The 10,380-nt window shown below is 34.8% G+C and overlaps 2 protein-coding genes across 2 annotated transcripts in view; both read left to right on the top strand.

Annotated features, from left to right (window-relative positions):
- LOC142339563 (putative small nuclear ribonucleoprotein Sm D1) overlaps positions 1–10,380 on the top strand; it is a 179,917-nt gene that overhangs the window by 60,292 nt on the left and 109,245 nt on the right. The window lies entirely within an intron of this gene.
- Positions 2,662–9,853, top strand: LOC142340470 (inactive C-alpha-formylglycine-generating enzyme 2-like). Its single transcript, XM_075391044.1, has 5 exons — positions 2,662–2,701; positions 4,873–5,097; positions 5,522–5,715; positions 7,988–8,267; positions 9,383–9,853. The coding sequence occupies exons 1-5, from the start codon at positions 2,662–2,664 to the stop codon at positions 9,703–9,705; spliced, it is 1,062 nt and encodes a 353-aa protein (XP_075247159.1). The 3' UTR covers positions 9,706–9,853.

The raw sequence follows: 10,380 nt of genomic DNA, 5'->3' as shown, positions 1-10,380 counted from the left end.
TGTTTCAATTTAACAAATTAAATTTTATCGGTATTTGTTATAAAGGTGTTTAAATATTTCACAATTGTACATTTAAACTCGTACAGTTGTCCTAGAATGCTCGCATTACAAGGCTCAAAAAAGCCCTAATGGCAAAGCAACTTAATCAGAATATACCCAGAAACAGAACATAGATCATTTTATAATTCACTGATGATTTACTGAATAGCAATAGTCCAAAATCATTTGGCTAAATTGTGGGCAATTCCCGCAATATTCGGAAAAGTTTCATCTGCACAGACAAAAATTCGGGAAAATTGCAAGAAAGCAAAAAGTAAATAATGAGCTCTAAGTCTATTTCCTACTTCTCTGAAAATTTTGAAGCTAGTGTTTAATGTTTCCGTTTTATAGCGAGCTCATTTTTGCCGTTCTTACCAATTTCTGTTATTTTGCCAATTTTCAACAACAATGCCTTAAATCGGAAAAAAATAAGTAAACAATGGACATTAATTATTTGAATTTGTTCTGCCAAAAAAAGTATTGATATTAATTTTGCTGGGCGAACAAAAAATTGTTTCCATTAAACTAAGACTGAATACGGGTAAGCTTTTCTCCATGTCCGATGTTTAAAGCTTTAAAGCAAAACTTTTAGTTTTTTTCGATAGTTGACTAACATAAATAATGTTTATAAATTTAAAAAAAAAAGTTTCTCTGCTATTTGTTTCATCTCCTCTAATTTCTAAAGTTTTGCAGACGTTTTGAAGTTTTAACATTTACTTTTTTTGCCGAATTCAGCAAGTTTTTACTCCTTACAAAATTCTTTTTATGAAATTTGTACTAACCGTTTTTGTTTCTGTATAAAAAATGATTTTTACATTGTCTTGTGCACAACATTTCTACAATTTATATTTTCTGAATCTTAAAATTGAAAAAAGAAGAAACAAAAGCTTGTGAACAAGCAGAAAATCACGAATATAAAATTACTGCCTAAGGTCTTACAGTTGTGCTCATCAAAATTACAGTTGATAACAAAACACCATAAAGGAAGCTCGCTGTTTTTTTCTGCGTGTTAAGAAAATGTTCCCACATTTGCAATTGCAAGCTTATTTGCATCACATCAAGGTACCTGAAATCATATTGCAGAAATGATGTCGTAGTACTAAATATTGTGTAATAAATTTTTTTTTGAAAATTGTTAAAGGAAAATGTTGCTATGACCCCATCATGTGCAACTCAAGTCTCATTCTGTTGGTGTCATTTACAATTTTGAGCCAATTCTTTTAGCTCAAGTAATTTTTTCTCAAAATTTTTTAACGCTATAATATAATTTTAACAAATATAAGTTCAAGTAAAATTACAACGATAACTGTTTTTGATAAGGTATTCATAGGATTTCCTTGTTGTGGAAAAGCCAGCGAAAATGGCATAGAAATTTTATTTATTCAGTATAACAGTCATTTTTTCGCTTTATCATGATAATCGGAAAGAAGCTGAAAATTTAAGCACCAGCAGATGCAAAGTAATCACTCGGCCCTACGTTAAAAGAATATTTTCCGGAACTGCTTATTTGTAACCATTGTTTTTTTTTCACCAACGCATCTTTAATGTACACTGAAGCAAATCACTTTCCTTTTCTTTTTTCTAATTAGTATGGTTGGAGCTAACCAATAAAGCTAGAAGAAAACTTCATCTTCAGGTTGTCAAATGAGTGTTTAAAAGCATTGTATATAGAAGGAACAAAAAAAACTAGCTAACATCTAACTGATTTCATCCAATTTTTTGAGAAGCAGCAAAAACAGATGAAACACACGGGTGCTTTTGACTTGAATAGCATGGCGCAACAAATACGCAACACAATTTCAAGGTATTGAGGAAATTTCATATCTGACTGCATGACAGATTTGATTACAAGAGAATTTTCTTGAGGAATCCTACTAACAAAGACAAAAACGTGCCTCAGAAAATTATAAGGTGGGAGACTTACTGAACTGCAGATTTTTGGGCCAGTGAAGACTGCATAATTTATAAACGACGAAGTAATTATGAGGATATGAAGTGGAAGAATAAATGGAAAAGGTAGTTAGAGTTCTTGAAAAGTGTGAATGCAACTTATTAATTCAAAACAACATCGCTGTTTGTTCAACAAAAGAATTTATCATTTTTTTAAAAACAAAACAGATAAAAAAATAGTCAAATTAAGTTGGGACAATGTAGCAAGTATTGCCCCAATTGGTAGCACAAATATAGCACTTTAAAAAAACGTCGCTGCTGTTAAACTCAGATTGACTCCAATTTAAAACTAAATGTAAATTGCATTCCGCGTTACGACAGGCAATTTTTTAGTTATAAAAACAAAGAAAACTTTGACCTCAAAAACTTGTGGGAGAATAGTTTCAATAAATCTTGTTCTTTTATACTTTCTCTGGAACGACATAAATTAATTAAGAAAAACTAGAGAAGAAAGAATGAACGCAAATGGTTTGCTTCTCTTGTTTTGAGTGTAATTTTCCCACTACATAGTAATCAAAGCCAATTTAATATAAACCAGCAGCATTACTGACCGCTGAAGCAAATTCATTGGCAATTTTTGTTATAATACAGAGAGTTTGAATTGTATTGGAGGCGCTGTCATTTTTCTATGATCTGTCCGCACATTTTCGTCGTTTTTGAAGTAATGAAGTGATGATTTTAGTCACGCCGAACCAGGAATTGGAGAGAAAAAGTGAGTGGTTTTGTGGCGTGAAATTTTTTTGCTCTAAATTGAAAGTAGAGTGAGGAAAAGGTGCTTAAACAAAAATTCGCTTTCCCACTAGTGTTTTTTTTGTTCGCATGCGGTTTTGACTTTGAATTCTACTAATTTTTGATTTTTTGATCTGATTAATTGGATCTATTCTGTTTTGCCCCCCAGTGTTTTTTACGCCCCCAGTTACAAATTATATGTTCTTATATAGCTCGTTACTATGTAAAAACTAGCACATGCTCCTGGGGGCGTAAAAAATATAAGCTGACTAAGGGGGGGGGGCAAAACAGAATAGATCCGACTATTTTTTAAGTGGCTTTTCCAAACCATTCAGATTCCATTCAAGGTCAAGTGTTCTTTTCTTTAGTCAATAAAAATTTTTTGCATTGCGTCAGGACTTGTCCTGCTGTGTTTTTTACAATTCAAAGCATTTGAATTGTATTGGGGCGCTGTCTTTTTTTTAAGATCTGTTCACACATTTTCATGATTTTTGGAGTCAAATTGGAGTAGTGATTTTGGTCACGCCGAAACAGGAAGTGGAGCGAAAAAGCGAGTGGTTTTGCGGCGTGAATTTTTTGCTCTGAATTTAAAGTAGAGTGAGAAAACGGTGTTTGAACAAAAAATCGTTTTCTCGCTAGTGGTTTTTTGTTCACATGCGGCAATTTCGCTTTGATTCTTACGGTTTTTTGGATCGGATTTTTTTTCTAAATGGTTTTCCTATTCCATTCATAGTCCGTTCTTGGTCTAGTTTTCTTTTTAGTCAATGAAAATTCTTTGAATTGTACGTCAGGACTTGTCCTGCTATGTTTTTTAATTCGTCGAAAAAAAATTTGTTTTGCCTTACCTTAGTTCGGAGTTTGTTCAACATTTTGCATGAAGTCTTTGCGACTTCTGTAGGCTAATTGATAAGCGCCGTCAGCATCTCAACTGCTAATATTTCAGCGCTCTCCTTTCTATAATGGAAAATATTTGGATTGCATGAGTGTGCTGACCTTAATTAAAGATCTGTTCACACATTTTAACGATTTTTGATGTTAAACTGAGGTAATAATTTTGGTCACGCCGAAACAAAAAGTGGAAAAAAGCGAGTGATTTTGCGGCGTGAAGTTTTTTCTCCCTATCTTTAAAGTAGGGTGAGAAAACGGTGTTTGAACAAAAAATCAAGGATCTTTGTGCCGCCCCCCCACAGCTTATTGGGTGCATATTGTTTGCACCCCCAAACGCATGTGCCATATTTCTACATATGGACTTACTATGTAATTGTACGTGCACTGTAACTGGGGGAGCATGTCGTATTGGGGGCACAAGCCGAAAAAATCTGAAGTCGCTTTCTCGCTTGTGGTTTTCTGTTCAGATGAGCTAATTTGACACTGATTTCCTTAACTGTTTTTTTTAAACTTTTAAAACGATTTTAACCATCCATTCATAGTTCATTTTTGGTCTAGTTTTTTTTGTTTAGCCAATGAAAAAGCAATAGATCTGTTAACTTCTGAGCGTTTTTTAAAACTTAAATGAACCCGTAAAGCCAAAAAATGTACAGAAGTTAATATAGCTTGTAGATTGACAAAAATGCCTTATTATAAAGTTTCAGATGTAGTTTATTGACAGGTAATTCTCTAGGCATTGATTGATATGTTATATTTGCAAAATATTTTTTTACATAATCTGTGCAAACCAGCAAATAATGCATAAGTTTGAGTACTTTTTAGCCAAAACCTTGTTTAGAAATAGTTTAAAGTTTAGTGGAAAAGCTTTCAGTATCAGCAACTCATAGCCACAACTTACAAATACAAAGCAGAGATCGTGAAGACTAAGGGCAGCGGTGATCTATCAAACCATTTTTTGTCGAAAGGTTTGACAAAAGTTATCAAAACATAAAATTGTTTTGCAAGTAATTGTTTGCTATTACATTTTAAAAAATCAAATTTGCTTGCTTGTGTTTCTGAAATCAAAGGTTGACTTTTCGGTAGTATTTGTGACATTTTTGAGCCAAATGAAGACCATTAAAAGACAACTCGTAGAAATATATAATTTCTGCTCGGACTTTACTCGGCCTCCTTGTTATTTTTTTTTTAAAAAGTTGAGAAGTCGACTGGCGTATAGAACCAGCGCTTCCGATTAAGTTAAAATTTTGCTTGTTTATATTGTTCCAGACCTGGTTCCAGTGTCGGCTCTTCGCAAACTTAAGCGACTCAGAGCCCCTCCTAAACATGGCGACTTCTCCGAGACAGCCTCGGGTTCCAAAACCCCTGGAATCCAAGGAGCAGACGACCCTTACTTCAAGTACGACATCATGCAGGAACTTCCTGGGGGACGGGTAACAATCGGGAGTAATGAACCCAACTCGATGTTTGGGGAATACACAACCAAAACACTCGGTTAGTTTTCGTTCCTGTAATATTATTTTACAAACTTCGCCATTTATACATTTTTATATATCACGATATATTTCTAGCAACCTTGACAAAATAGACATATTGAATTTCTATATAAAAATTGAGTATCAAAAATTGAGCACGGTTTTTTAAACTGAACTCAGGCTGAGGTTGATACGTTGAGCCAAAAGTTGATACGTCCAGACCCAAATGAAAGCACCAGGGTGTTCATTGCGTTCAAAATTACACGGCCTAAAAATAAATGACCGCACTAGCGTCTGGACATACCCAACTCCGAACGCACAACTTTGCGTTGTCAGTGGAAAATTTTAATTAATTCTGTTGCGTTTCTGTTCTACTTTTGGATCTTTTCCGTTTATGCCCCCCCCCCCCCCCCCCCCAATTCTACCAAAATGACATTTTTTAGAGGCGAAGGCTTTCCTCATAGACAAGTACCCTGTATCTGTTGCAATGTTCCAACGGTTCCTGGAGCACAAGCGCAAGTATGTTCCCCGAGCAGTGAGTCAGGGCTATAGTTACGTGTTCCGAAACTTCGTCAACGACTCTCTCAAAAAGAGCAAAGATGTCTTAGACAAGGCGACACAATATCACATGGTTAAGGTGAGGCTTGTAAAAAATTGAAATTTGGCATTTCGTTCTTTTTCTCCTCTTTTTCAAAAGTGGAAAAATATGAGCAGAGCATTTTAACTGTCGAGAGTTAGCATCCAGTGTGTTTCAGTCCTGAACAGTTTAAACACAGGCTGTTCTTAGACTGTTTTTTTATTGTATTTTGTGTTCAGACTGGCCAGTCTGAAGTTTGGGTGTAAGCTAAAAATTATAAATTGTGTTTATGAACTTAGCTTAATTTTACAATGCCCATTGCTATGGAATTTTATGTTCTTTTAGTTATCAGCCCAAACAATCAACATTCTGTTTTTTGCTGTATTAGCACTTGCTCAAAAGTAAGTAGTTCATAGCAGAATTAAATTCTCTGCCGTCTAAGCGCAAAATAACAACTGAGCAAAAAAAGATTTTGTCCAAATTTTTGTTCCATGACAGACACAAGTGAGCCTTCGTGAAACCAAAGAAAAACTAAACTGTGATTATGATCTTGATCTAGCATTTGTCAAATTTGGCCTGAAATTGCAAAATTGTATTAAATTTAATGAAAAAACGAAAAAACGTGCATGTCATTTCTCTGAAAACTCACCTAATTTCATGAACGGAATGTTTGATTATAGCGAAGAATTTATTGATTATAGCTATACTAAAAAATTTACGCAGAAAGTGAAATGACGACGGTATGAATGATTTTTACCCTTAACCTTGTTTAGGAACCTTTTGTCAAAAACCAGGAAAAAAGGAGGAAAAATTATTATAGAACTGCAGTCTGTTTTTCTCTGAATTGAGACTGGACAGTCTGAAATGGGACTGTGGCTTTCAACAGAACATAGTAACGAACAATAATACTAAAAAAGACTGGTTCAGTACTGGTTTTGAACGACAATATGCTGGTTTTGTAATGGTTCGGTATTGAAATACACCGGGTGGTCACCCCGTCTGACAAACATAAAAAAGTACAGCCTTTCTGGTAAAAAATTAAGAAAAAACGAAAAAAGTTCTGTCTAATCAATAGGAAATTTTTGTGATATCAAGAAAAATTTAGGGGAAAATTAATGTCACCTTGTCCATTGCCATAGAACTTTATGTTTCTATAGCTATCAGCCCAATAAATTAACATTCTGTTTTTTGCAGTTTTGCCATTTGCTCAAAAAACAAAGAGCTTAGAGCAGAATTGAATTCCTCTACCATCTAAGCGTAAACTGACAACTCAGCAAAAAAAAGAAATTGTCCAAACTTTTGTTTCATGGCGCACGCCAGCGGGTCTTCTAAAAACAGGAAAAACTAAACTCTCATTATGATTTTTTTTACCATTTGTGTCAAATTTGCCCTCAAATTGCAAGATATATGCAAAAAATTAGAAGGAAAACGTTTATGTCAATTCTATTAAAAGTCAGCTAAAATTTATACGAACGGATATTTGATTATAGCTAAAAAGTATAGTGGACCCAAAAAAATTTACACAGAAAACAAAATGAATGTTTTCTTATTTACACTTTTAGAGGTTGTCTGCTAAAAGTAAAGTTAAAACGAGTGAAAACACAAAAGGGAGCTAAAGTCGACTGTTTTGTTTAGAATTGACACTGGGATGGCAGGAATGTTACTGCATGTTTTTGTTGGGTATAGTGACAAAGAATTATCCTTAAAATAAACTGTTTCAGCACTACTTTTTACAATATACTGTTTTTAATGGTGAAGTATTGAAACACACTGGGAGGTGGCTACGGTTAATTAACAAAAAATATGTAGCTTTTCTCGAATTTTTGAAACAAGGAAAAAATTGATCGATGATCAATTGTAAAATTTTGCTACCTCAAAATATTTTTTGGGGGAAGTATTTTAATAAATACAGCTAGCTCAAGAGGACGCTTAACTCAAATTTATGGTCGGTATAATTATCCAATTTAATATCTCACGGTTAACTAATTTACATATACGCCGTTATGAGGAAGTAAAACCCTACCGATACAGTTGTCATCGATAACATCGATGTTGTCGCTCCGTAGCGATAACATCCGTTTCGTAATATAAAAAGTTTCGAGAAAGTTTTGAGTTTTTTTCTGAAACGTGAAGTCCCAAGTGAATTCACATGAGAGTTTGTTCTATTTTAGACGTCCCAGTCTCAATTCAGAGAAAAAACAGCAGACCTTACCTCTTTTTTAATTTACTTTCAATTATACTTGAAGCACAGTCTTTTGATAGAACCTTTAAAGTTCTCTTTTTGAACCATAGTTTGTTTTTGCTGCAAAAATAATTCCTTTAATATGATCAGGTCTCTCAGGCCAGTTGGAAACAACCAGAAGGTCCGGGGGCATCCAAACCTCTCAATTCCCGACTCCTGGAACCTGTTGTGCATGTAAGTTTCCACGATGCCAGTGCCTACTGTACATGGAAGAAGAAGCGTCTCCCTACAGAACTGGAGTGGGAATTCGCAGCCAGAGGCAGGATACATGACCAGAAGTTCCCCTGGGGAAGGGACTACCTGCACAACCGGAGTAATCTATGGGATGGGGTGTTTCCGAACAGAAATTTGATGTTCGACGGGTTTGAAGGTACGAATGAGATCTAACAATACAAAAATACTTAGTTAGCATCCCCGGTCGAGAAATTATTTAAGAAATGCATTGAAATGCGCTGAACTTTGTACGAAACGCGCTGAAATTTCATCTGATCTTACAAAATCAGTATCTCATCAGAATTTCAGAATCATTTATGATAAAAAATCATGTTTGTAATAAGAAATATTTATCGAATACAAATTATGAAAATACGATAGTATGCAATATTGCAATCCTGCATCGCCATTTTTACAGTAATTTAAGGTTAATCGTAAGGTTTTTTTCAAGAAAAAACAGTTTTTATATTTTGAAGAGATCGCCAAACTTTAAAGTAATGCTTACTTGTGAAACTTCTAAATATGGGTTTTGAATTTACACGAAGGCTGATGAAGGCAAAATACATTCATACATTGTACCGAGAATTAACGCAGCTTCACTGTTTCTGATTTAATTAGTAATGTGAACTTTATCCACAAACATTTTTTAGCTAGAGCTTTTTAAAGGGAAAAATCGGCGAGTAAATTTGAAAAAAAACTGAACTTATAACGGGCAAACTATGCTCCAATTTAAAAAAATTCTTTTGAAGATTTTGTGGCTAATGGCACTCAGACCAACTTTGTATCTGTACAACCCATGGGGTTTTTCATCGAGTTTCTCACCGCCCTAAACTGCTTCCTTTTACCATAAGAAAGATACTCCGGAATCTTATTACCCAGGCTGAGGTGCCAGACCGAAAGTCAATATGTCCAGACCGTCCCAGACGGAAAGTGCCTATGTCCAGACTTTCGTGCGTTCAAAATTGCCTATGTCCGGACTTTCGTGCGTTCCAAAGGAAAATTCGTGCGCTCCAAAATTGATAATTTGTGCGTTCATGTCCAGACTTTCGTGCGTTATAGAGAGTTTGCGATCACTTCCTACGACGGGAAAATGAACAAAAACGTCCAAGCCGGTCAAAAAGGGTTTGGCCTTTTTTTCCTAAAAAATACAAATCATTTCGTGTGTTTTTATGGGCAAATTTTAACTGGGGCAATGATTAAAGACAAAACGTCTGTTTCGCTAATTTACTTGTAAGTAATTCAATCACGCGATCCATGTTTGTTTCTTTATAGGTCTGTCTCCTATAAACGCCTTCAAAGCGCAAAACATGTACGACGTATACGACATGCTGGGAAACACTTGGGAATGGACTCTATCCACATTTCGAGAAATTGGAACTTCCAGAACGGACAAGACGAATGCAAAGTACGTTATCAAAGGTGCCAGTTTCTTGGACACCATAACTGGCATGTTCAATCACGCGGCCCGGGTTTCGGCCAGGCGACCTGTATACCCAAACAGCACTCTGTATAATTTGGGTTTTAGATGTGCATTGTCGAAATCTGCGGCTGACAATCTGGGAGTTAATAGGATTCCATCTCATACGGAGTTGTAGAAAACAAAGTTAAAGATGAACTGATGTGACAATTTGTCCCAAAAGATGTTTCTTTTTATTCATTTGAACAGTATGTTAATAAATAATTTGAATGTGTACGAACACTTATATACCACGTATGAAATTTTTTTTTAATTAAATTAACTACTTAAAAACACAATGTACTCGAGTTAAGATCTTCATGAGTTCACGATAAAACTTTATGAGGTTTAGTATCTAATCAAGGGCTTATCATATCCTTCAGTTAATAATAGCTCAGCAATCTCAATCTGACAGACAAAACTTGCAATAGCTTGAATTGAGACTTCAAATTTCACCGAGATATTGTATTGAGCAAAAAGGTTTAAAAGCTACAATGAAAAGGGTCAGAAAGGAGTCCTTGAACCTATCTGGTTGTGCAGGGTAAATGACACTTTAACGTACCATAGCTTCCTTTTTCTGACAAAAAAAGAAAAATACAACAAAATAAATTTTAAAAAAAAATGGCTGAAAATGATACAAATTCATGACACTATGAGCCTTCTTTAAGCAGCACCAAGCTCGTTAAAGAAAGAAAGGAAAATCATCTGAAAAAGGGATAAAACAAAAAATTAGGTCTTTTTTCAAATGGTTTGTCAGCATGATAATAGTCACAAAAGAAAAAAGATCGATGAAGGACTGAACTTCAAAAACAGA

This window comes from Convolutriloba macropyga, chromosome 5 (assembly GCF_964194025.1).
Source record: "Convolutriloba macropyga chromosome 5, txConMacr16.3, whole genome shotgun sequence".
Lineage (NCBI taxonomy): Eukaryota > Metazoa > Xenacoelomorpha > Acoela > Convolutidae > Convolutriloba > Convolutriloba macropyga.
Note: the sequence above shows the minus strand (reverse complement) of the source record. Positions and strands in the feature narration are given on the sequence as shown.